The sequence below is a fragment of the Rhinoraja longicauda genome, chromosome 4 (genome assembly GCF_053455715.1).
Source record: "Rhinoraja longicauda isolate Sanriku21f chromosome 4, sRhiLon1.1, whole genome shotgun sequence".
Classification (NCBI taxonomy): Eukaryota; Metazoa; Chordata; class Chondrichthyes; order Rajiformes; family Arhynchobatidae; genus Rhinoraja; species Rhinoraja longicauda.
This window is the reverse complement of record NC_135956.1, coordinates 45,485,646-45,512,012: the sequence shown is the minus strand read 5'-3', so window position 1 is coordinate 45,512,012 and position 26,367 is coordinate 45,485,646. Positions and strand designations below refer to the sequence as shown.

The 26,367-nt window shown below is 44.7% G+C and overlaps 1 protein-coding gene across 4 annotated transcripts in view; it reads right to left on the bottom strand.

Moving 5' to 3' along the window:
- LOC144592731 (collagen alpha-1(XIV) chain-like) overlaps positions 1 to 26,367 on the bottom strand; it is a 109,178-nt gene that overhangs the window by 18,580 nt on the left and 64,231 nt on the right. For all 4 annotated transcript variants that reach the window (XM_078397656.1, XM_078397657.1, XM_078397658.1 and 1 more), the window contains exons 27-36: positions 25,600 to 25,738; positions 24,220 to 24,362; positions 21,163 to 21,272; positions 19,149 to 19,307; positions 11,057 to 11,134; positions 6,937 to 7,023; positions 5,072 to 5,125; positions 4,036 to 4,131; positions 2,712 to 2,765; positions 1,526 to 1,579 (exon numbers count right to left, since the gene is read on the bottom strand). In XM_078397656.1, coding sequence (XP_078253782.1) covers positions 1,526 to 1,579; positions 2,712 to 2,765; positions 4,036 to 4,131; positions 5,072 to 5,125; positions 6,937 to 7,023; positions 11,057 to 11,134; positions 19,149 to 19,307; positions 21,163 to 21,272; positions 24,220 to 24,362; positions 25,600 to 25,738 — 974 coding nt within the window. The remainder of the gene's footprint in view (positions 1 to 1,525; positions 1,580 to 2,711; positions 2,766 to 4,035; positions 4,132 to 5,071; positions 5,126 to 6,936; positions 7,024 to 11,056; positions 11,135 to 19,148; positions 19,308 to 21,162; positions 21,273 to 24,219; positions 24,363 to 25,599; positions 25,739 to 26,367) is intronic.

The following is a 26,367-nucleotide window of genomic DNA, read 5'->3' as shown; positions in this document are numbered from 1 at the left end:
AGTGATTCAAACAAGATAGCGTGTGCTTTTGCAAACATAAACTTGTGCACATAAATATGTTTGTACCAATTGCTTCAGTTGCAGCCAAAGGGGCTTGTGAAAACAGTGACGTCAATTTATGCTGCAATGTTTGAAATGTGGCAGCCAGCGTCAGCCCAGCAACCCCACCCCCTCCCCCTCCCCCCATGGAATCAGTGTGATAAGGACCAGTTTGTCTCTTTGTAATGGTTGTTAGAGAGTTAAATATCGGTCCCATGACATCATGCATTATACCTTCTTCTTTGAAATATTGCCTTGGGATAATTTATTCACACTTGGAAGGGAAGGTAGAGTTTCAAATCTGATGAAGGATAGCCCTTTCAATTTTGCAGCACTCCATCTGGTTTTATGGCGAGACTTGAACCCATTTGTCAGGAATTCAACTTCATGGTTGGCAGCCCCCAGGGTACTTACTGTTTATTAAGTTTAACAGAGGAAGCATTTTGGGACCAACTAAATTAAAGCCTCCATTTTCCAACCTTGCATTCTTCATCAGGAGTGCAGATCTATGTAACCTTTAGTGCCTAACTTTCAACCGATCATAGAATCATAGAGCTTGGAAACAGGCCCTTCGACCCAACTTGCCAACACCGGCCAACATGTCCCATTTACACTAGTCCCACCTGCCTGGGTTTGGTCCATATGCCTCTAAACCTATCCTATCCATGTACCTATTTAATTGTTTCTTAAACATTGCAATAGTCCATGCATCAACTACCTCCTCTGGCAGCTCGTTCCATATACCCACCACCTTTTGTGTCATATTGCATAAGGTTTCCAAGAGTTATCCATAGATATGAGCTACAATGCAATAAACTACTTAAATCTCAAGTCAGGTTGGTGGATGCCAATCCCATCGTCACAAAAAGTAGCTGTATCTGAAGGCTAAGTGCTGTGCAGAATCGTGAAGCAACGGCAGTACTGATTGATATGGGACGTAGTGAAGATGGAGGTCAATTGAATTCTATGGAAGCCTGTCAGATCAAAATAGCCATCAAATTCAGTTGCCTAATCAATGTTAAAACTAAATCAGCAAAACAAAATGTTCATGGGATTCAATCAGGGGAGCATCAGTAAAGAACTACAGCAATCAGCAATCTGTTTTATGCTCCACCCAAAGTTCTTTTCCAATCACGTCCAAAGAGTAAAGGGAAGCTGATTCACCATTGCCTATTTGATGCTTCCTCCAAAGGAAATTAACCTCCTTAGTTCATAGTCCTCACGGAGCTTAGTGTTTATTGGCTTCAATAGAGGGAATATTTTGGGATCCTCTAAATTATGGATCTTAAGTCTCAATGGTAAATTCCAGAGTCATGCAGGATGGAGATTATTGAAGCTTCATGCTATTATAACCAGTCTGCACACCTCCAGCTCACATCTCAGGTTCTAATGCTGACTCTTAAAGAGAAGTGGTCCTAAAGGAGGATAACACAGCAAAATCCATCAACAGCCTGAGACCATTCCAAGTCTGTTTCTTAAACCTTACCCTTTGACCTGTTGGCCCATCTCGTCCCGAGAGGCCTCGAGGACCCGACAGACCCTAGACAAAGAGAACAATTTGGAATTAGACATGAATAAAAATATTCCTGTATTTCTATTGTGCCCTTCGCACCCCTTAGGAATATTCCATGTAGCTTGACATCCAGAGAAGTACTTTTATTGTAAGTCAAGCAGCTGCAGTAATGTAGGAAGCTCCTAGCTGTTTGTGGAATGTACAATGTACTATCAGCAAGACAATCTGCATTGGATTACGCGATAATTTGTAAAGTAATACAGATGAGTTCCCTCCTGTCCTGGTTGAAACTGAGCAATCAGATGCCAGGGATTCCGCCTGTCAGCACAGACAAAGTTTCAATTTAACGATTCATTCCCAAGGTAGCATTTCCCGCAGTGCACAATCACCCAGTACCACAGACAGCCATGCTATTTACTTGATCACTGGATGTGGACACATCTAGCAGTGCCAGTCTTCACAGTCCATCACTGACTGCTCTTGCCAGAGCTGTGAGGCGATTGTCAACCACATTGGTGTGTCCAGCATATACAATGTTTCTGTTCATAATCATTGCCATGGAGACCTTTGCTTATTCAGAGATGAGGGAGGCAAAATTTTGGCTACCATAACTCACAAAGTTATGCACTTTTTTTCTAGAATCTGAAGAAGGGTCTCGACCCGAAACGTTGCCTATAGCTTTTCTCCAGAGATGCTGCCTGACCGGCTGAATTACTCCAGCATTTTGTGTCTATCTAGGGTGTAAACCAGCATCTGCAGTTCCTTCCTAAACCTTTTTTGATCCTCCCTTGGATTCAGCAAGAGTCTGACTCCTGGATAGGTACACCCTAAGCCTATGGAATACTGCCCACACAAAGCATCTACCAGCTGCGGTGCACTTTAATAATAAAATCAAAAGAACTTAAAGTGAAGAAAATACAACAGCTTAACAAGACTGGACAAGCAATATTTCCCATCTGCCTGCACATCACCTGAAGCAATGAAACTCTACAATAACCGTTCCAATGCACTGCAATACTTTATTGCTGTCTTTATAGGAGAAAATCGAACGTTCTAATCACAAATATGCAAAAATATACGATGTAAAAGGAAGTAACAAATTCCTTGGAGTAATAACCATTTGAACTGCAGAATGATTCTCAGAATATTGAATTCCTACCTGGTGACCAGTGGGGCCACTCTGTCCTTTCTCACCCTTTTCACCAGCGCTCCCCTGTCGGAATAAAAATGACACAAGTCAGACATCAACCCTCAGCTTTGTTCACTGACATTGATGGGAGGATTTCCTCCCTTCATTGTGCTTCGTGAAGTTGTGAAAGTGATTACAAAGGGTGATTTATAGTTTCCATCTGCGCAGCAAAACTCAGTAATAGCAAACAGCTCTAGTGGAAAGAGGCAAAGAAAAGAAATAATGTGGAGGAGATTAAGTTTATCCAAAACTGATGACTCCACATTACACTGCACCATCCACACTACTGTAAGGAAAATAATTCCCATGGTGTAAAGTGGAGCTGCTACAACCCCAATGTTATATGAGTCAAATTCATTGTGACCCTGATTGGCAGCTACCCCCTCCCAGAGACCAATCTCATGTTCAATTAGAAAATTGACCTCAAGTTAAGACTCTACATGTTTTAACAACTTTGAACTTGAAGGATCCAAGATGGTGCTGGAAATGTGGTGACACTTGTGCACTGCCTCAGTGTGATCTATATTTACACTCTTATACTTAAGTATGATTGTGCCTACGTATAGAACAAATTTTACAATTTCACTTTACCCAAGTAGATGTGACAATAAAGTGTCATTGAACCATTGAATCAAACATGAGGGAAGCATTCAAAGCTTTCTCCCAGCAGTCCCCAGGATACAACAGGCTTCTGGTTCTGAGAACTTCATTGTTCCATCTGGGACACATGACTATAAAGACTCGAACTGCTCGTAACCCGAACTGGAAATGCAGGAGAGGATCACAGCTGTGACAGGAGAGTGAGCAGGTGCAGCAAGAACGACCGACGGCCGGCCTCACTGAGTGAGTGAGTGAGTGAGTGAGTGAGTGAGTGAGTGAGTGAGTGAGTGAGTGAGTGAGTGAGTGAGTGAGTGAGTGAGTGAGTGAGTGAGTGAGTGAGTGAGTGAGTGAGTGAGTGAGTGAGTGAGTGAGTGAGTGAGTGAGTGAGTGAGTGAGTGAGTGAGTGAGTGAGTGAGTGAGTGAGTCTGTTCAGTGACCCAGCCCCTCATTATTGGGGCTAGGGGTGGGGTGAGAAGGCACTCGGAAATGCCATGCTCCAACCTGCCAGAAGATGCCTGGAGCCCCACGGTGACTGAAAAGTGCATCCCCATCCATCCCACCAGAGCCCCGAACATTCGCTCGTGTGTACAGAGTTTGCATATGTCAGACATTTGTAACTCAAACAGGATCTGTAGTAATTTCCTTATAATTTCAGACAACGGTTAAAGCTCCCTGCAAGGATTGAACAGCTCACCGGAAGGCCTTGAATGGATAGTCCGCTCGGTCCCTGGGGTCCAGGCTGACCCTGTGGACCCGGCAGGCCGATCACTCCCCTCTGACCACTAGGTCCCTGTCAGAAAACAAACAGACAGTAGCAGCCATCTCTTCACATGGATGTGACGTTATAAAGTTGCTGAAGTGCAACATGTAGGCAAACGCTTCACAACATGAAACTGCTGAGACAAGAGCATAGACTGAGATCTGGATACAGAATCCCACTGTAATTTTACCAGTAATTTAGGGGAAGGGTGCGGCTGGGAGGGATTGGGGGATGGAGGGAGACCAGGAGATGGGTGAGGTTGGTGGTATCGAGGGATGGGATCAGGAGATGTCGAGGAATAGGACTAAAAGATGGGCAAGGTTGGTGGTACCAGGGGATGGGACCAGGAAATGGGCGAGGTTGGTGGTACCAAGGGAAGGGATTGAGGGCGGGGCATTGGGTGAATTAAAGGAAGGGATCAGTGGAAGGGTGTTGAGTGGGACCAGGAAAGGGGTGAGGTTGGTGGTATCGAAGGAAGGGTGGTTGGGTGGGATTGAGGAATGGATGTTGGGTGGGAAAAGGAGAGGAATATTGGAAATGAACTGGGGAAGGGTGTGGAGTATGACCGGGGGAGGGATGAGGTTGATAAGATTGAGGGAAGAGTTGGTTGGATGGGATTGGGGGGGGGGAAAGAGAGTGGTGTGCAGTGATTGGGGAGGGTGAGGTGTTAGATGGCATCGGGGAAGTGCAAAGGTTGAGAGGTCAGGGGAGAGGTAACGTTGTGTGAAATCGGGAAGGGAAGAAGTTGAGTGTGGTTGGATGGGGTGGTTTGGTGGGACCAGGGGAAGGGCTGAAGTAAGGTGATGGAGAAACTGGGTCTTTCCCTTGTAGGTGGGATGTGGATCTGCACCAATAAAACTATGTTCGCACTGAACTTTAAATGGTAATGATGGTGTTCAATAAAGTAAAAATAAATGCATTTCCTTGGTTAGTTTAAAAATGTATAATAGTGTGTGATGGAAGCTCTTACCCGTGGACCTTGTTCTCCTCTCTCACCTCTTTGGCCTCGTAAACCTGAGTTACCCTGTAGAAAAGACATTAATGGAAGGGCACTGTGTTAAATGTGAATCTCAAAGGGCAAGATCTAATCATTCAATCCAAATGTCAAACAGGCCCATTGCTCTCAGTTCCTGATGCTACATCATGCACTTGATGGAGATGCTGCCTGACTATTTGCTGGCAGGTGCTAATTAGCATGCTCATTACTCTTAAAAACTCTTGTTAACACCCTGCTCCCGGGTGGGTATCAAGTGCTGAGTGCATCCCTCAGTGCTGAGACACTCAGCAGCTGCAGAATACTGCTCCAAAGAAGCTACATTGTAATGAGGTTTAGTTTAGAGATGCAGCATGGAAACATGGAAGTGACCCTTCGGCCCACTGAGTCCATGCTGGCCATTGACATAGTTCTGTTATCCCACTTTCTCATCCACTCCCTACACACTGGGAGCAACTTACCAAGGCCATTTAACCTACAACCATGCAAACTCCATATAGACAGCACCCGAGGTCAGGATGGAACCTGGGTCCCTCGTGCTGTGAGGCAGCAGCTCTATAGGCTGCACCACTGTGCCGACTTAAATGTTGGAACCATCATGGAAGAAGCATGATCAGAAAAAAGACATTTTTAAACAAAACTAACCCTCTAGATACATGCTCCAATGATCTGCACCCACCTCTCTTCACCACTCCCATTTGAAATCTGTCAATAGACAATAGACAATAGGTGTAGGAGGAGGCCATTCGGCCCTTCGAGCCAGCACCGCCATTCAATGTGATCATGGCTGATCATTCTCAATCAGTACCCCGTTCCTGCCTTCTCACCATACCCCCTGACTCCGCTTTCCTTAAGAGCTCTATCTAGCTCTCTCTTAAATGCATTCAGAGAACTGGCCTCCACGGCCTTCTGAGGCAGAGAATTCCACAGATTCACAACTCTCTGACTGAAAAAGTTTTTCCTCATCTCAGTTCTAAATGGCCCACCCCTTATTCTTAAACTGTGGCCCCTTGTTCTGGACTCCCCCAACATTGGGAACATGTTTCCTGCCTCTAACGTGTCCAAACCCTTAATAATCTTATACGTTTCGATAAGATCTCCTCTCATCCTTCTAAACTTGAATTTCCCAATTGTAACCATTATGAATATATATGCCCCTCCTCTATCACTGATCCCAGGAGTCCACTGGAGTACTGGGAGGCCAATAGGAACATCTGTACAACTGGAACATCTGGAGGCTGCTTTCCTACCGAGGATCAATGTTACAACAAGGTCCCCACTCCCTATCAACAACCTGCCCAAATGTTTTATTGTTCCATGTGCCCCAATGCCTGACGCTTTGTTTCAACCACGTTACCGATTTTGTTTGTCTCTCTCTCAGCATATTGCTATATTCACATCAACTTTCAGGTTCTGACTGAAGAGAATGGAAGCGCCAAGCATGGGGGTTCTTCGTTTGAATGCCTTGATCATATCTTCCATTAACTTCCTCTGCTCTCAGAGAACAACTCCAGCTTCACCCAGTCTCTCCACAGAACTGATCTAATTTAATTTCTCTAACTATTCTCCTGTGCACCCTTCCCAAGGCTTTAACATCTTTCCCCTGGGGGTGGGGCCCACGAACGGGATGCAATTTTGAGGCAACTCAATCATTTATACAGGTTTAACATCCTTCTTTAGCAGCGTCCTTACATTAAACTCAAGAAACCCTGATGCTTCATTACCAGCAATGAGAAGTCGCAGAGGCACAGAGGAGATGCTACCTGTTTTAACTAGCAGAAGGTATCGCAAGACTTCAGTGTTTTCTTCCAGTTATCAAGTTTCAAATTAAACCCTCTTACCGGGGGACCCAGGGGTCCAGGAGGTCCTTTACTGTCCTGGGAACAGGTGCAGGCATGAGGAAGAGCTGGGCAATTGGCTTCATCTCTCTGGAAGGAATAACATCACATTTACTTCAAACTTTAGAGATACAGCACGGAAACGGGCCCTTTGGCCCACTGAGTCCATGCCGAACATCGATCCCCATACATTAGCACAACCCTAACTTTACTGAAGCCAATTAACCTACAAAGTTTTACAACGCTGGAGTATGGGAGAAAGACCAGTGCACCCGGAGGAAGCCTATGCGGTCACAGGGAGAACGTACAAGCTCCGTACCATAGTCAGGATTGAACCCGGGTCTCATGCTGTAAGGCAGCAACTCGACCGCTTCACCACTGTGCCGCCCCTAATCAAACTAACAATGTCAAATAGTGCTCCGTCCAGGTGCCCCAGAGAACTAATATATCTTGTACCATTCCCCACACCAGCAGGAATTATGGGCAACCCTGTGGGAAATGAAAATCCAGATGAAATCCCTGGTCAACTTGTGCTCAACCCTCCCTCTCCTACCCTTGTTGGAAATCTATCCTGAGGCTGCTGACGTACCAAACCCTGTTGACAAGAAATCATTACTACAGAAACACACACCGTGTAGACACACAAATTAAAGCAGCGGTAAATCTGCATCCTACCACAAAGAAGACAAGATACCAAGTCGGCAGAGGAAGGTTAACTCAGATGAGAGGTCATCCAACAAATAGGTCATAAAAGTTCAACACAAAATGCTGGAGTAACTCAGCAGGACAGGCAGTATCTCTGGAGAGAAGGAATGGTGACATTTTGGGTCGAGGGAGGCCCTTCTTCAGATAAATGTTCTTCAGGTCTGAGTCTGATTATAAAGGTGTTTCAATAGCAAAGACGTAGAATGGTTGCTTCCACTCGTGGGATGTGGAAACCAAGGGTCATGAGTGCAAGGCTGTCGCCAACATTTCCCCGGAGAACAGATGGAATGTTTAAGTGAACTGCAAAGAAAGGAACTCAGAAATCTTATGCAGATGGTGGCCATTCAGCCCTTCAGACCTGCTCCATCATACAACACAGTTACACCATCGACTTCAGTACCCTGTCCCACATCTCTTAATCCTTTTGGTATTAAGAAATATATAAGTTAAAAAAAAATTAAACTGTAGTTGCTGGAAATCTAAAATAAAAAACAGGAAATGCTGGAAATACTCAGAAAGTCAGGCCTCAGCTGTGGGAAGAGAAAGAGGTAACTGCACAAATGTTGCCTGACCCATTGCGTGTTACCTGCATTATTTTAGAAACATATATACCACCCTTTTTGAATACATCCAGTCACTTAGCCTCTGCTGCATTCTCTGGGAGTGAATTTCACAAGTTCACCCTCCTCTGATGCAAGAAATTTCTCCCAATCAGCATTCTAAATGGCTCACCCCATACCATGAGGCTGTGATCATTGGTTCTGGATTGCCGTCTCCTGTATCTGGTCTGTCTCGTCCTGTTAGGATTTTACAGGCTTCTCTGAAACCTTTTCTCATCCTTCCATCCAGTGAATAGAGGCCTAACCGAGCCCATCTCTCTTCATACCTCAGCCCTGCCATGCCTCGAATCAGTCTATTAAACCTTTGCTGCACTCCATCCATGGCAAGAGCATCCTTCCTCAGACAAGGCAAATAAAACTGCATACAAACCCCAGATGAGGCCTTACTGTGGTCTTGCACAGATGGCACTGAGATTCCTTGCTCCTGAACTCAATTCCTACTGCACTGAAGACCAACACATCACCTGCCTTCATCATTACTCACTCCATCTCAATACTTGCTGTCAGTGACAGCACAAGGACAAGCAGTTGTTTTGCAACTTCCTTTAAAGAATTTTACCGGAAATGGTAAAGTATGTACACAATAGTCCAGCTCTAGCCCATATTATATTTCATTAATGTTTTAAACATTCTCATCTTTATAACGTGCCTAATGCCCGAGTTAATAAATGGCATCGAATCCCGTTATTGAATTGATGTGTTCTGCTACATTCAGGAGTTTCTGAACACACACTCCCTCAGTTCCTCTACATTTCACAATAAGCTTCAACTAACAATGAATTCCCATGCCTTGTTTGTCTTCCCCAGAATGCGTTATCTACCACATCTCCAAACCAAACTCAACTTGCCATTTCTCTTTTCTTGTAGATTCATGGTTAAACAACACGACAATAGGCCCTTTATCACAACTTCTCTTTGCCAAACAAAATGCTTTCCAAAACTGGTCCCATTTGCCTGCACTTGGCCTACTTCCCTCTAAACCTTTCCTGCCTAAATATCTTTTAAGTATTGTAATTGTACCTGCCTGTTAACACCTCCTCTGGCAGTTTGCTCCACACAATCATTTTTTGTACTTTGTTCAAATCGATCACCTCTGCTCCAGAAATTTCTCCCTAAGCCTCTCCTCTTTACAAATAGCTTTCCACAAAATAGTTTCACTATGTCTCTCGCCCCCGAAACAGGAATCAAAAGTTCTTTTAACATTCATTCTCGTGTGCATGTTGGAAACCATAACAGTAACCATAACCATAACTCATTCTATTGCGTGAGGCTTTATGAATACATGCGTGCTTTAATGAGCTGGGAATGTTGTTCCAATGCTGGTGGTCCTGCTGCTTTCTGTAAGCACATTGCCCAGAGCACGGGTCAACCTCAGACAGTGCTTGGGGAATGGGGGGGCGGACAGAAGTTCACAGCTGCAGCCCACACACCTGCTGCGAGAGAGCCCTTGGAGGCTGCTTAGCTCCAGCGTCATTCTCCCCCTTAATGAATGGAAATAGCATGCAAAACGCTATTGTAAACTGGCGAATAGAAGCCTTTACAATTCTAATACAAGCTTGACTTTTATATTGTTGTTTTACAGCACCAAAGTCAAAGGGCAATTTAAGTTCACATAAAACACTGTTAAGATTTTAGGTATCATTTGGGGACGGTGGATGAAGGCTTTAGGGAGTGAGCAGTGTAGACCCAAATCTAACAAAATGTCAAACCTGTTTCTCTTTCCACAGATTCTGCCTAACCTGATAAATATTTCCAGCATTTTCTGTGTTTTTTAAACCTGTCGACGCCTGGCTGTTCCAGGAAAAATTGGCATGTTTAAAGATCAGGTCTCATTACGGCATGAAAATGATACTTGAACAACAGGACGTGAAGCACTCAACTTCCAATCATTGCAGGGTTGACAATGAGGGAGTAGTGACTCAACAATCAATGTTAAAGATTTAGAACAAATAACAGGATCCTCTTGCAGAGAGATATGCAACTGAAACTCTAATCAGTTTAGCTGATGATACAGGAATTATTCAAATTTAGATTGTCTAGGCAGAAGTAGGATACAGAACTAAGGTGTGTCTATGTAATTAGGACCATGTGCCCATGTAACTGTTAATTGGCAATGTGGGACTAGACGGGCTGAATGGCCCTTTCCCACACTGCAGGCATGAATGCACTTTTTTTCCCCAAAACAAAACCTACTCATGCAATGATTTTACTGAGGCAAATTGCCCCAGATTACCTCAAGAGAGCCAGACCATAAAATGTGACACCAAGCTACCTCAGGGGCTACTAGTAAGATGACTGCAACTTAATCAAAGGGGTAGAAGGCTTGCATTTCCAGAGCAATCAATGAAGTGCTCTTAGGGTATAGCTACTGAACATTGGTAAATACAAGGAGTGAGAACATTTACAGCAGGCTTCCCTACACCAAGCACTTTGGCTGCAGCCAGATAATCTTTTCTTTAGAAGTGACATTAGTTTAGGTGATCATAATACCTGACAGGAGGAAAGAGAGGGGTATGCAAGGAAATCTGAGGGAGGGAATTTCTAATCCTGATCTTGTCTGTTGAAGACATGTCACCAATGGTGCAATTATTACATTTGGGAATGATACAAAAGCCAGACTTGGGGGTGCTCCGATATCTCAGAAACAGGAAGGGTTATAGGTCTGGAAGAAATTACAGCTGGATGGGGAATTTGAACGTAGGAATTAGAATTTTAATACAGGACAAGAATATTAGCTATCAACATATGAATCGCACAGACAACACATGCAGAAATCTCTTATTTTGCTCAATACTTACCAGCGCAGGAAGTTCACAGCACTTGTCCCTGCTTGCATAGGACGTAGAACAGGAAATATCAAACCCTTGCAATTGGAACTGGAATTTAAATGAAATAATGAAAAGAAAATCCTCGTAAGAAATAGAAGCGCAGTTCATGAGTATATCCAGCCCTCTGCACTCTAAAGCTCTAACTTTCTGGCAAACCATTCTGCTCAATTGTAATAGATCTATTAGCCACATTACAAAGTGAGTGAGAATCTAACCATCTCTTCTTGCTCCCATCATTTAAATCCCACCTTCAACAACCTGGGTTAATTGTTAAACAGAAACTTATCCCGACCAACCAAATAAATACTGTGGCTACAAGAGCAGGATAGAGGTGGGTGTCTGTGGTAAGTGAAATATCTTCTACGTAACATTCGTATAAAAAATGGTTTTGAATAGATTTGATGTTAGGGGCTCTGCCCACCCTCCCCCCTACTACCCAACAGACTCTCCCCCTCAATCCCCCTGCTCCACTTCCTCTGCCTTTTCTTTGTCGGGCTTGACCATCAAGGCTCAGCAGGAGAGCAAGGAGCTGAGCAGACTCCGCCCAGGCAAAGCCACGGGTCCCAACGATGTCAGTCTTAGGATACTCAGGGCATGTACCGGCCAGTTGTGCGAAGTACTCCAGCATATCTTCAACCTGAGCCTGAGCCTGGAGAGGGTTCCTGTGATGTGGAAGACATCCTGCCTGGTTCCTGTACCAAAGAGGGCGCGCCTCAGCTCCTCCAATGACTTCACACGTCATGAAGTCCCTGGAGAGGCTGCTGCTCACTCATCTGCGACCCCTGGTCAAACCCTACCTGGAACTCCTGGAGTTCGCTTACCAAACAAAGATGGGGTATGGCTAACGTGGGGTAATTTGGGGCAATTTGCCTCAGTAAAATTATTGCATGAGTAGAAGCCGGGATGCTTTGTGAGAACCATGTTTTTTGGCTTCTCCAGTGCTTTCAACACCATCCAGCCTGCACCGCTAGGGGGCAAACTGATGAAGATGCAGGATAATGCTCCATTGGTGTCCTGGATCACCAACTATCTGACTGGACAACCACAGTATGTCCGGCTACAGAACTGTGTCTCGGACATGGTAGTGAGCTACACAGGGACCCCACAGGGGACGGTCCTCACTTCCTTCCAGTTCACCATCCACACCTCAGACATCAGATATAACTCCACCTCCTGCCACCTGCAGAAGTTTTCAGATGACTCTGTAATTGAGGGCTGCATCAGTGAGGGGAGGGAAGCTGAATGTAGAGGTTTAGTCAACGACTTTGTTGAGTGGTGTGGGCTGAATCACCTGCAACTCAACACCAACAAGACTAAGGAGTTGGTGGTGGACTTTAGGAGGAAAGGAACACCTGTCTCCGTCTCCTTCAATTGTGTGAATGTGCAGTTTACCAGGAAATACAAATACCTGGGAGTGTACCTGGACAATAAACTGGACTGGTCCAGGAACGCTGATGCCCTGTATAAGAAGGGACAGAGCCGCCTGTACTTTTTGAGAAGGCTCCGCTCCTTCAACGTCTGCAGTGAGATCCTGCAGATGTTCTACCAATCGGTGGTAGCCAGTGCCATCTTCTTCGCGGCCGTGTGCTGGGGCAGCAGGGCGAAGGCTGCGGACGCCAATAGGATCAACAAACTGATCAGGAAGGCTGGCCCCGTCCTGGGGGTGGAGTTGGATTCATGGGAGGTGGGCGCAGGGGAGGATGCTCCTCAAACTGCGGAGCATCCTGGACAATACAGCTCACCCCTTACATGATACACTGGTCAACCTGAGGAGTAACCTTCAGCAACAGACTGGTTCCACTGAGATGCAGGACAGAACACTACAGAAGATCCTTTTTCCCTGTGGCTATCAAACTTTACAACTCCTTCCCCTTTGTCATGGGGTAGACTGACACTGACCCCCCCCCCCCCCCCCAATATTTGCACATCCCAATCCTTTCCACTCATCACTTTAATTTCATATTTCATGTATTTAGTGTTTTTGTGTTTTTATGACTGTTGGCAGATCAATTTCCCTCCTTGGATAAATAAAGTTATATCGTGTTGTATCATATCAAGAAGAATGCAGACCCAGTATCCTTAAGCAGCAATGAATTCAATATTTTTTTCCAATTAGAGTGTGTACTTGGATCCCTACAGACACTGTCACAACTAGCACAGTGAGCATAGGTGAGCACAGGGTCAGTTTAACAATGAACAAAAGCAGCACTTTCTCCAAAGACACAACGTGTTTCATGGGCATCCATCAGTCACCTCACCAAACTCCCAATAGTGGAATTTAAAATAGAAACAAAATGCTGGCGTCTCTCAGCGTGTCAGACAGCATTTCTGGAGAAAAGGAATAGGTGATGTTTTGAGTCTGAAGAACGGTTCCAACCCGAATCGTCACCTATTCCTTTTTCTCCAGAGATGCTGCCTGGCCCGCAGAGTTATTCCAGTACTTTGTGTCTATTTTCGATATGAACCAGTGTCTGCAGTTCTTTCCTACACAGTGGAATTTAAAAACCTCTTCTTGCAAAGTTATCTGTGTGAATATTTAAATTAAGGTGTAATGGTAACTGAGGAATAATGTAAAGCACTAATGTAAAGTATTCAAATATATTATTATAGGAGAGGGCATCCTAAGGTGCATTACAAACAGTGAAATACTTTTGAAAGCTAATTACCATTATATTAAAGGAAGCCCTCACATTGAATTTGCACACGCAACAATGGGATTAGTGATCTGATAATCTACTGTCGACCCAAAATGCTGGAGTAACTCAGCGGCAAAGCCAGCATCTGTCTGCCTGCATCTGTCTGTCTGTCTGGCTATCAGCATAAGGTGCCGAGTTACTCCAGCATTTTGTGTCTATCTTCGGTGTAAACTAGCATTTCTAAGCATTTGCCACTATCTGAAAACAAGCTAAAATCTGTCAGCATCAAACTGTAGTTTAGCTGTAGGTTCTTAGTGAATAAGGTTTGCACATAGTTCAATTCCTTGCAGTTCCTTCCGACACAGATAATCTACTATGTTGGTTAAGGAGTAAACTGTGGTCACCAGGAGAACATCCACCTACGAAAACAGTCAGTCCTTTTTTTAATATCCCTTGAACATTCACGTCCTCAATAATACACCACTCTCTTGGGAGAATGTGACCTTCACAGCCAAGAGTGTTGCTCCATGAGCTGAGGCTCTCAGTTTACAATGTATGAACAGAAGTTCTAGAGCGGAAAAGAAATTAAGGGCAGGGCCAATTGTGAACGATGTGAGAGAGGAGGTAAATACAGAAGTTAAAGTGTTGTACTTAAATGCGCGTAGTATAAAAAATAAAGTGGATGAGCTTGAGGCTCAGTTAGTCATGGGCAAGTATGATGTTGTAGGGATCACTGAGACATGGTTACAAGAGGACCAGGGCTGGGAACTGAATATCCAGGGGTACACAACGTATAGAAAAGACAGACAGGTGGGCAGAGGGGGTGGGGTTCCTCTGATGGTAAGGAATGATATTCATTCCCTTGCAAGGGGTGACATAGAATCAGGAGATGTTGAATCAGTATGGATAGAAATGAGAAATTGTAAGGGTAAAAAGACCCTAATGGGAGTTATCTATAGGCCCCCAAACAGTAGCCTCGACATAGGGTGCAAGTTGAATCAGGAGATAAAATTGGCGTGTCAAAAATGTAATGCTACTGTGGTTATGGGAGATTTCAACATGCAGGTAGACTGGGAAAATCAGGTTGGAAATGGACCCCAGGAAAGAGAGTTTGTAGAGTGCCTTCGAGATGGATTCTTAGAACAGCTTGTACTGGAGCCTACCAGGGAGAAGGCAATTCTGGATTTAGTGTTGTGTAATGATCCTGATCTGATAAGGGGACTAGAGGTAAAAGAGCCATTAGGAGGCAGTGATCACAACATGATAAGTTTTACTCTGCAAATGGAAAGGCAGAAGGGAAAATCGGAAGTGTCGGTATTACAGTATAGCAAAGGGGATTACAGAGGCATGAGGCGGGAGCTGGCCAAAATTGATTGGAAGGAGGCCCTAGCAGGGAAGACGGTAGAACAGCAATGGCAGGTATTCCTGGGAATAATGCAGAGGTTGCAGGATCAATTTATTCCAAAGAGGTGGAAAGACTCTAAGGGGAGTAAGAGACACCTGTGGCTGACGAGGGAAGTCAGGGACAGCATAAAAATTAAGGAGAGGAAGTATAACATAGCAAAGAAGAGTGGGAAGACAGAGGATTGGGACTCTTTTAAAGAGCAACAAAAGTTAACTAAAAAGGCAATACGGGGAGAAAAGATGAGGTACGAGGGTAAACTAGCCAATAATATAAAGGAGGATAGCAAAAGTTTTTTTAGGTACGTGAAGAGGAAAAAAATAGTCAAGGCAAATGTGGGTCCCTTGAAGACAGAAGCAGGGGAATTTATTATGGGGAACAAAGAAATGGCAGACGAGTTAAACCGTTACTTTGGATCTGTCTTCACTGAGGAAGATACACACAATCTCCCAAATGTTCAAGGGTCCGGAGAACCTAGGGTGATGGAGGAACTGAAGGAAATCCACATTAGGCAGGAAATGGTTTTGGGTAGACTGATGGGACTGAAGGCTGATAAATCCCCAGGGCCTGATGGTCTGCATCCCAGAGTACGTAAGGAGGTGGCTCTAGAAATAGTGGAAGCATTGGAGATCATTTTTCAATGTTCTATAGATTCAGGATCAGTTCCTGTGGATTGGAGGATAGCAAATGTTATCCCACTTTTTAAGAAAGGAGGGAGAGAGAAAACGGGGAATTATAGACCAGTTAGTCTGACATCAGTGGTGGGGAAGATGCTGGAGTCAATTATAAAAGACGAAATTGCTGAGCATTTGGATAGCAGTAACGGGATCATTCCGAGTCAGCATGGATTTACGAAGGGGAAATCATGCTTGACAAATCTACTGGAATTTTTTGAGGATGTAACTAGGAAAATTGACAAGGGAGAGTCAGTGGATGTGGTGTACCTCGACTTTCAGAAAGCCTTCGACAAGGTCCCACATAGGAGATTAGTGGGCAAAATTAGGGCACATGGTATTGGGGGTAGGGTACTGACATGGATAGAAAATTGGTTGACAGACAGAAAGCAAAGAGTGGGGATAAATGGGTCCCTTTCGGAATGGCAGGCAGTGACCAGTGGGGTACCGCAAGGTTCGGTGCTGGGACCCCAGCTATTTACGATATACATTAATGACTTAGACGAAGGGATTAAAAGTACCATTAGCAAATTTGCAGATGATACTAAGTTGGGGGGTAGTGTGAATTGTGAGGAAGATGCAATAAGGCTGCAGGGTGACTTGGACAGGTTGTGTGAGTGGGCGGATACATGGCAGATGCAGTTTAATGTAGATAAGTGTGAGGTTATTCACTTTGGAAGTAAGAATAGAAAGGCAGATTATTATCTGAATGGTGTCAAGTTAGGAGGAGGGGGAGTTCAACGAGATCTGGGTGTCCTAGTGCATCAGTCAATGAAAGGAAGCATGCAGGTACAGCAGGCAGTGAAGAAAGCCAATGGAATGTTGGCCTTCGTAACAAGAGGAGTTGAGTATAGGAGCAAAGAGGTCCTTCTACAGTTGTACCGGGCCCTGGTGAGACCGCACCTGGAGTACTGTGTGCAGTTTTGGTCTCCAAATTTGAGGAAGGATATTCTTGCTATGGAGGGCGTGCAGCGTAGGTTCACTAGGTTAATTCCCGGAATGGCGGGACTGTCGTATGTTGAAAGGCTGGAGCGATTGGGCTTGTATACACTGGAATTTAGAAGGATGAGGGGGGATCTTATTGAAACATATAAGATAATTAGGGGATTGGACACATTAGAGGCAGATAACATGTTCCCAATGTTAGGGGAGTCCAGAACAAGGGGCCACAGTTTGAGAATAAGGGGTAGGCCATTTAGAACGGAGATGAGGAAGAACTTTTTCAGTCAGAGGGTGGTGAAGGTGTGGAATTCTCTGCCTCAGAAGGCAGTGGAGGCCAGTTCGTTGGATGCTTTCAAGAGAGAGCTGGATAGAGCTCTTGAGGATAGCGGAGTGAGGGGGTATGGGGAGAAGGCAGGAACGGGGTACTGATTGAGTGATCAGCCATGATCGCATTGAATGGCGGTGCAGGCTCGAAGGGCTGAATGGCCTACTCCTGCACCTATTGTCTATTGTCTATTGTCTATGAGACTAGTGGACAGGCCAAAAGTAATTGGAATGGAATTGATGGTTAGAGATGGAGTTATAATTGTAAAGAACTGTTAAAGACTCCGAGATCAGGCACAGGGGAATCATTATTTATTTATTAGTCTAGAGTACATTCCAATAAAAGCCATCTCGTCTGTATTGGAAAAAAAGGCATGTGTGCTTATATATGAAAAAATCTCATTCAAGTACTCTGAATATTGAACAATGTGCAAACCTTAGTCACTAAGAACCTACAGTTAAACTACAGTTTGATGCTGACAAATTTTAGCTTGTTTTCAGATATTGGCAAATGCCTAGAAATCAGAAGTCATAGCACTGGGTACAATCCTTTCAATGCCTGTAGTGTGTATTATAACGACATGGAACTACAGCAATTAGAAAAATAGACAATGTACTCCTAGACAATAAACAAACTAGCCTGTCTGCCAATGACATCACTATTCAATGCCCCACAAATTGCAACACCATTCGTGCCTCACCAGTGATGTCACCATTTGTACCTCACCCCCAGTGATGTCACCATTCGTGCCTCACCCCCAGTGATGTCACCATTCGTGCCTCACCCCCAGTGATGTCACCATTCGTGCCTCACCCTCAGTGATGTCACCATTCATGCTCCACCAATGACATCACTATTCATGTCTCATCAATGATGTCCCTATTCATGCCTCGCCCAATGATGTCACTCTGCATGCCTCATCCAGTAACATCACCAATTACACCTCACCCAATGACATCAAAAGGTCTTGCCTAGCCCAATTATGTCAATAGTCACACCTCACATAATGGTTATGGCTTGCCCAGTGATGAAGCTACCTATGCACCACCCAATGATGTCATTGCCCATGTGCCATCCATTTCCTCCCATCACGATATGAATTGGAGTTCAAACTTGCAGTTTGCAACTTTGTTAGAATTAGGCATGAAGTTTGCATTTCTTGCTTTTTAATGAATGCTCAGTTGACATCAGGTGGCCTGCATTGGCCAGTCTCACAACAGACTGCAGGTTGCTCTGAAGTAGTTCCTCCACCATTTAGTGTTGGGTTAATCATACACTAGATGTCCCAGTAGCAAAAGCAGCAGCAGCTCTCATTAAGCAGGTTTTATTGACCCTATTTCTCCAGACACAGTGCTGGTTAGAGTGTGTTCTGTCACTACCGAGATCTATGACCTGCTTTGACCTCGAATATAACCTCATGTGCTTTGCCTCTGGAAGCCAGGGTCACAAGGACTTCAGCTTCCTCTCCATTTGTTTAACCACTGCATTGAGAAGATACCCAAACTCCACAATCACGTCAGACTATGTCAGGGTAGCCTACAATGCCAGTTTAATGCCAAAATAAGGGGAATGCAACAAACCCTAGGTCCCTGCCTGTTTTCTCAGGTCAATGTGAATGACCCTAGACATTATCCTAAAAAGCAGGGGAGTTCCCCAACATTAATCCATCAAATAATATCACAAAAAATAAATATATGGTCACCAGCAATCTGTAGGATCTCATCATGTTGTATTTCTACCAGTACAACAATGCATATGTCATTGGCTATAAAGTGCTTTAGCTACAGAACTAAAAACCCTTTTCCTTCTTTGCTCACAGCACTTCTTGTAAAAGCATTAAGGGACAAAAGCAGCATTCAGCTCTGTAACAAATATTAAGTTCAAACATTGAAGTTCTTGTGAATTGAAACACTCAAGTACTGGATAGTTAGAATATGGTTAAATGTATTTCACCAAGAAACACTGCACCACATCACCCACCCACCCACCCACATTCTCCCAACCCCACATCACCGCCTCTCCCCAGGCTGATGATAATGTGGCCCATGGTTTCCAGCTGCCGGTAATGAATAGATTCACTTACCGATGCCGAGCTGTCCCTCGGGCTCCTGGAGCGCACCATCCGGCCCAGTACCTCCAACCCAGTGGTGCTGATGTTTCCTGCCGCATTGATCGCCTTCTCCCCCACTTGCTTGCAGTCCACCACCAGCCTTGCGTGGGTTTTGGTGATTATCACGTGCACCTATTGGCAATGAATACAGAGCAATATTACAGAGACTTGCAGACCATTCGGCCCCGCTGCTGCATATGTGAAAAAGCCTGAACTTGCTTGGCCTTTTGCCGAGAGTTACACCCTCTCTGTCCCACTCTGTCCTCTTTGCACCTTCTGTTCCTGGTCTGTAAGGATGCCAGTTAAACCCCCGTGCATAAAAAATACAAGCAACAACAAACCACATCACCTTTTGCACTTGCCTCTCCATTCAATGTCATGGGTAATCCTGATTATTTTCCATTCCTTCAATTTCTGATACCCCTAAAAATCAGACTCTGGAATGAGGACCAGCGATTCACAAATTCTCTCCTGCTCCCAGTTCAAGGACCTGGCCCATATCCTGAAACTGTGCCCCAAGTTCAAGACCTTCCAGCCTTGGAAAACAACCTCTCAGCATGTAACCTGTGAAAATTCTCAGAGTCACTAGGTTAATTCCCGGAATGGCGGGACTGTCGTATGTTGAAAGGCTGGAGCAATTAGGCTTGTATACACTGGAATTTAGAAGGATGAGGGGGGATCTTATTGAAACATATGATAATTAGGGGATTGGACACATTAGAGGCAGGAAACATGTTCCCAATGTTGGGGGAGTCCAGAACAAGGGGCCACAGTTTAAGAATATGGGGTAGGCCATTTAGAACGGAGATGAGGAAGAACTTTTTCAGTCAGAGAGTGGTGAAGGTGTGGAATTCTCTGCCTCAGAAGGCAGTGGAGGCCAGTTCGTTGGATGCTTTCAAGAGAGAGCTGGATAGAGCTCTTGGGGATAGCGGAGTGAGGGGGTATAGGGAGAAGGCAGGAACGGGGTACTGATTGAGAGTGATCAGCCATGATCGCATTGAATGGCGGTTCTGGCTCGAAGGGCTGAATGGCCTACTCCTGCACCTATTGTCTATTGTCTATTGTCTTCCATGTAGCAATGAGATCACCGCATCGGCCAATCCTATCATTCCCTCTTCTTGGGAGAGGCCCATATAGTAGGAATCACTGCTGTGCACTGCATTTCCTCCATGGCAAATATATCCTCTCTTATGAATGCACATGGAAATATTTATTTAAAAGATATTTGAACAGGTACATGGATAAGAAAAGTTTAGAGGGATTTGGATCAAACGCAGGCAAAAGGGACTAGTTTAGATGGGGCATCATGGTCAGTACAAGTCAAGTCAAGTCAAGTCAATTTTATTTGTATAGCACATTTAAAAACAACCCACGTTGACCAAAGTGATCTGACAGACACGTTGAGCCGAAGGACCTGTTTCTGAGCTGTGTAACTCTACGATTCTATACTAGGCATATCAGCCCATCAAGTCCACGTCGACCATCAAACGTCCATTTACACTATAATATTAATATAAACTAATGTAACCACAATAGTAATATAAACTAATCCCATTTTATTTCCCCACATTCCCAACAACTTCCCCAGATTCTACCCTAGAGACAACAGGCAATCCTACATGTCTTTGGGATGTGGGGGGGAAATGGAGCAACTGGGGAAATCCCACTTGGTCATGAGGAAAACATGCAAACGCCACTCAGACACCGAACAAGGTCCGGTTTGAACCTGGAGCTGTTGGAGCTGAGGTAGCAGCTCCATCGATGTGTTACTAAAGTTGGTTGGAGAACAAGAATGCCTTCCTTATTCTCCAACCCACCTTTTGGATTGCTTGTCACATTTTTAAATATGACGTCTCAGGAAGGTAGAACAACAAGTAGAACAAGATATGAATAGAGTTTTATAAAAAATGAGTTAAATATTTAGATGGTTTCGTAAATTTATATATTTTGCAACAATAGTGATCTGTTATCTTGGGGTGAAACTAACCTTATGAAAGCTTCCGTAAAAGATCTTCTTAACTTCTGGATCATTAAAGATGACGGTCTGGAACTCATCCTTGTAATCGTAGTTAAAGTAAGTGAGAGCTTTCCTGCCATCTAAACACAGCAAGTAAAAGGCTTAAAACTGAGTTTTTTTTCCCCAACTCAAAACAATTAACCGGCTGCTTTCTCAGTGAATAACAGAATTATAAACAACTTTACAACTTATTGAGAGTTTGTGGCACTTGAGGTTTTCAGCAACTAAGGGTCCTTTGGTTGGGGGGAAAGTACATTACAGGGGCTATATAAAAGGATGTTTGTGGCAGTTCTCAGACCACTCTGTGAAGTAAGCAGGAATTTGGCACTCCCAGAAGTCGAATCACTCTGAAGAAGGGTCCCGACCCAAAACCTCACCTGTCCATTCCCTCCACAGTTGCTACTTGACCCGCTGAGTTCCTCTAGCACTTTGTGTTTTGCTCATGATTCTAGCATCTACAGATCCTTGTATCTCTCAGAAATGGTATCTTTAAAGTGAGAAGATAAACTATGGGCAAAAAACAGACCATCGGAGGAACTCAGTGGGTTAGGCGACATCTGTGGAGGGAAATGGAGAGATGGCTTTTCGGGTTGGGAACCTTCAGACTTTGTTCATTTCCCTCCACAGATGCTGACTGGCCCGCTGAGTTCCACCAGCAATCTTGTTTTTTTTCCTCAGGATTCCAGCACCTGCAGTCTCTTGTGTCTCTAGTTAAACCAAGTGCCCTGTTTCTCTAGACAAGGTTGTACTTAGGAATTAGATTAAATAAAAGTCTGAATGTAGGAATGGGAAGAGCACTTCAGCCGCAAGAGACAGTTTCGCTAAACATGATTGAATACATTCACTCAAAAGATCTGTAAAACTGAAGCACCATTTTCTCCAATTTGCATTCCAGCTCCCTCGAGACTCATTGATATTTTTAATGCTATTATTTCCATCTGTGCTGCTGTTTTTAACTGTTTCTAAGTGTTTCAGGAGACAAACGCCTCAGGGAATAAAGTGGGGCATGAAGGCAGAGGGCTTTAGTCAAAGCTTGGTGAATCTGTGGAATTGATCTATTTCCCTCCTGGGATAAATAAAGTTCTATTGTATCGTATCAGGCTGTCGAGGCTGACAATGGATATTTTTAAGGCAGATATAGATAGATTCTTGATTACGGGTATCAGGGGTTATGGGGAGAAGACATATGGAGAATGGGGTTGAGGGGAGCGTTAGATCAAGCACGATTGAATGACGGAGTAGACTTGATGGGCCAAATGGCCAAATTCTGCTCCTATAACATGAACTCAACTCAAACTTGGGGAGAAGACATATGGAGAATGGGGTTGAGGGGAGCGTTAGATCAAGCACGATTGAATGACGGAGTAGACTTGATGGGCCGAATGGCCAAATTCTGCTCCTATAACATGAACTCAACTCAAACTTGGGAGGAGATGTCGCAACAGGAGGTGGCACAGAAGAGGATGGATCCCTTCATACACATGCCCTCCTCAAAGAGTCAATGGGTGGCTCAATGAACCAAGGGAGACTCACAGCTGAGACTCACAGCTGTGACTCAGTGGACACCAATTCCTCCTCTCAGTCGTAAGATTGTGAGTAAAGAGCCTGCCCCACTTAGGCGCTTTTTTAGGCGACTGTCAAAGTCGTAGCAGATAGCCAAAATTTTCTTTTACTCTACGACAATGACCACGACAATGACCACGACAATGACCACGACAATGACCACGACAATGACCACGACAATGACCACGACAATGCCAAGTCAGGTCAATACAAGTTACTTTTTTGTGAAACTAGCACCTGGCTAAGAGATTACACCGTCTTCGGAAACATCGCAAAATTCCCACGCTTATCAATTCTTCTCCGGCGTCCTATTTTTCGCTGAAATCACTGACAAGTCTGTAATTACTTGAGAGTTTTGAAATATAACACCTTGCCCGGGTTACTTGTAAACCAAGCTTCACGGTAACAAGGCATAAACTGGATTGACTTCCAGTTTACTGATAGCAGTATTAAGAAATTTAATTTTAAATGTGGTTAAATGGATTTTCAGGCAAGGGTGGGCATTCTATGAAAATGTACGGGAGTTGCAGATCTGGTTTCTGGGTTGCATATCTGGGTTGGGAGCCTACTTTAAAAGTAATGGCTGATGGCCATAAACATCGTGAAATTCCCACGCTTACCTGACCGTCAAACTACCGCCTCCAATCTACCTGTCAAATGTCCTGATGGTAAATAAATTGGTTAAACACAAGTATTTTATGGTATCTTCAAATGACTTTACTTAATTTAATATTACCTGCTTCTAAATGCATCTGCGACAACCGACCAAACCTGGGGACAGCATGCGACAGCGCCCGCAATAAGCAACGATACCTGGCGACAAGCCAGCTGTCGCCGAGAAATTTCAATCCGGTTGATTTCTCAGCGACGCGCCGAGATCCACTACGATTCTTTGAAGACTCCTCACGATCATGCCCGCGACACCCGGCGAACTGTCGGCGACAGACTAGTCGCCGGCAGTCGCCTTAAAATCACCCAATTGGGACAGGCCCTTTAAACTCCCAATCCAGAGGCTGCTCCTCGGAGCAATATTGAGGGAAAGCTGCACGGTCAGAGGTGCCGTCCTTTGCATGGGACTTTAAATAAAGTACTTGTCTCACTCTTTTGTGGGAGGGACAATGTTTCACCATTGATTTAGCATAAATTTGTCCCTCAATCAACAATACCAGTAACAAACTTTCCTGTTATTCCCTTGCGTTCATGGTGAGATCTTGCGAGGTACAAATTGTCTGATAGGTTTCCTACATTGCAAAGGACTATGCCTCCAAGTTACTTCATGGCTGCGAAATGTTATGGTACGAGAAAGGTGCTATATGAGAGCAATGTTTATGCTTCCACAGCATGATCGTAGCTTTGGCTGGCACCCACTCCATGCCCAGCTCACCCTTGGGTGACAGCTCTGTGGGCAGGGGCTGGGAACACCCTGTCCTGCACGATACGGCATTGAGATACTGTGGCTCTTACTGTCCAAGATGACCCCAACCAGGGGCTCGTTCTGCTTGTTGAGGACCTCCCAAAGGGCGAAGGGTTCCTGCGGAGTGTCAGACAGCAGGCGGAAGAGGAAGCTGACGGTGTAATCCGATGGCAACCCCTCCGGGTGGACATTCCTGGGAGAGTAAGACTGTAGTTAACATTTATGACCAGATTGAGATGTTTTATAGTTTAGTTTAGAGATACCGCATGGAAACAGGCCCCTCGGCCCACTGAGTCCATGCTGACCATCAATCACCTGTACACTAGTTCTATGTTATCCCAGTTTCGCATCCTACACACTAGGAGTACTTTACAGAGGCCACCTGACCTACAAACCCTCACGCCTTTGGGATGTGGGAGGAAACACCAGCACCCGGAGGAAGCCCACGCAGTCACAGGGAGAACGTGCTAACTCCATACAGACAGCACCTGTGGTCAGGACATCATTCCCAGGTTAAGCCAAGTCCTCCCCATGTTCCTGTGAAATAGCACTATGAATATTGATTTCTCTAATTTCAAGTAACCCTTGCATTCCCTCTCTCTCTGTCCCTCCTCCATCCTAGTCATCCTGCTAGTTTCACTGTTCATATCCCTTAGTTATCACCTCCTCCACAGCTAACAATGGACCATGGTGGGCTCCACTTTTCCTTGGTCATTGGTGCTGGCGCTGAGTTGTTCTGTACCTTTTCATACCTCTAGTTTCCCTCTCCCCGACTTCTCAGTCTGAAGAAGGGTCTCCAGCCAAAACATCACCTGTTCCTTTTCTCCAGAAATGCTGCCTGACCCGCTGAGTTACTCCAGCGTTTTGTGTCTATCTCCTGTGAACCCAGACAGATTGCAAGTCGGAAACACGACTGCAACCTCGTTCCCACTCGGCAGAAAACGCCCGGGTCCCATAGCAGCTGGCAAATCCATCCCACAGGCCTCCCAAACACTCGTCCGTTTGTACGAGATGTAAGCAATTCTGGCGTATTTTAGATTTAGATTTAGAGATACAGCGCGGAAACAGGCCCTTCGGCCCACCGAGTCCACGCCGCCCAGCGATCCCCGCACATTAACACTATCCTACACACACTAGGGACAATTTTTACATATTACCCAGTCAATTAACCTACATACCTGCACGTCTTTGGAGTTGAGCTGGGAAGGACCCAGACTGCTGCTAATTACCTGTCGCATCACATTCTGTAAAGATATGCAACCTTACCATCAGCACATTGGCTGCTCCGGTTGCTACAATTAACACTCTTCACAGGATAGAAAGCACTAACACAATGGGCCAGGAAGTTTTCCTTTATCTTTAGTCTTTTGATCAATCTATGTGCAGCTCACACTGAGAAATTTTCATAACCATCCAATTTTGACACCTACCTTGTGGGTTGTGAAACCAGGGCATTCTTGTGAAGTCTGAAACAAGGAAAGCTGTTGAACGAGCCCGTTTCCAGTGACACTCCTTCGACAGAAGCATACTCCTTCTCAATAAGCCCAAACATCTCCATCATTTTAAACCCTGCAGGGAAAATTTACTGTGTGTTTCACAACATAATATATCGGGAAAATATTTTGAACATTAGAATAATTAAGTTGGGAATATTACAATGATGTTGCTTTCTTTCTGAACTTTCTTACTAAAAATGTGCTTGTGACTCTCACAATTTTGCCTGAAACTCTTAGGGATCTTCGATGATGGAGTTAGATTGAGGGTCACAACCCCTTCTCTAATAAGGACACTGTGATCAATAGAATCCCCCAGTTCTTTTTCATTCTCCATTGTGGCCCCTCCTCCAGAAACAGGAGTACGTGCAGGCCTGAGCTCCATGTCTCAATTGGAGAACCAATAAAAAGGAAGGGCAGTCTAGGGGGTTAATTGAATGAGACTTTACTGAAACACACAACATAAAACTAGGTCCTGCGGCCAGGTATCTTGGTGCTGCCTCTTTGAAAGAATTCTAAATTAATCCCACGCACTCTATTTTACCACAGCTTTGCAAATATTTCCTTTATCCAATTTTCTTTCTTCAACATCTTCACTGACTCCACCACTGATCAGCTAGGACCAAATTGGCCCTGCTGTTACTGAGCCCTCATCAACCAAGTTCCATCGGCTATGGTTAGTGTGACTCGAACGTATACCAATGG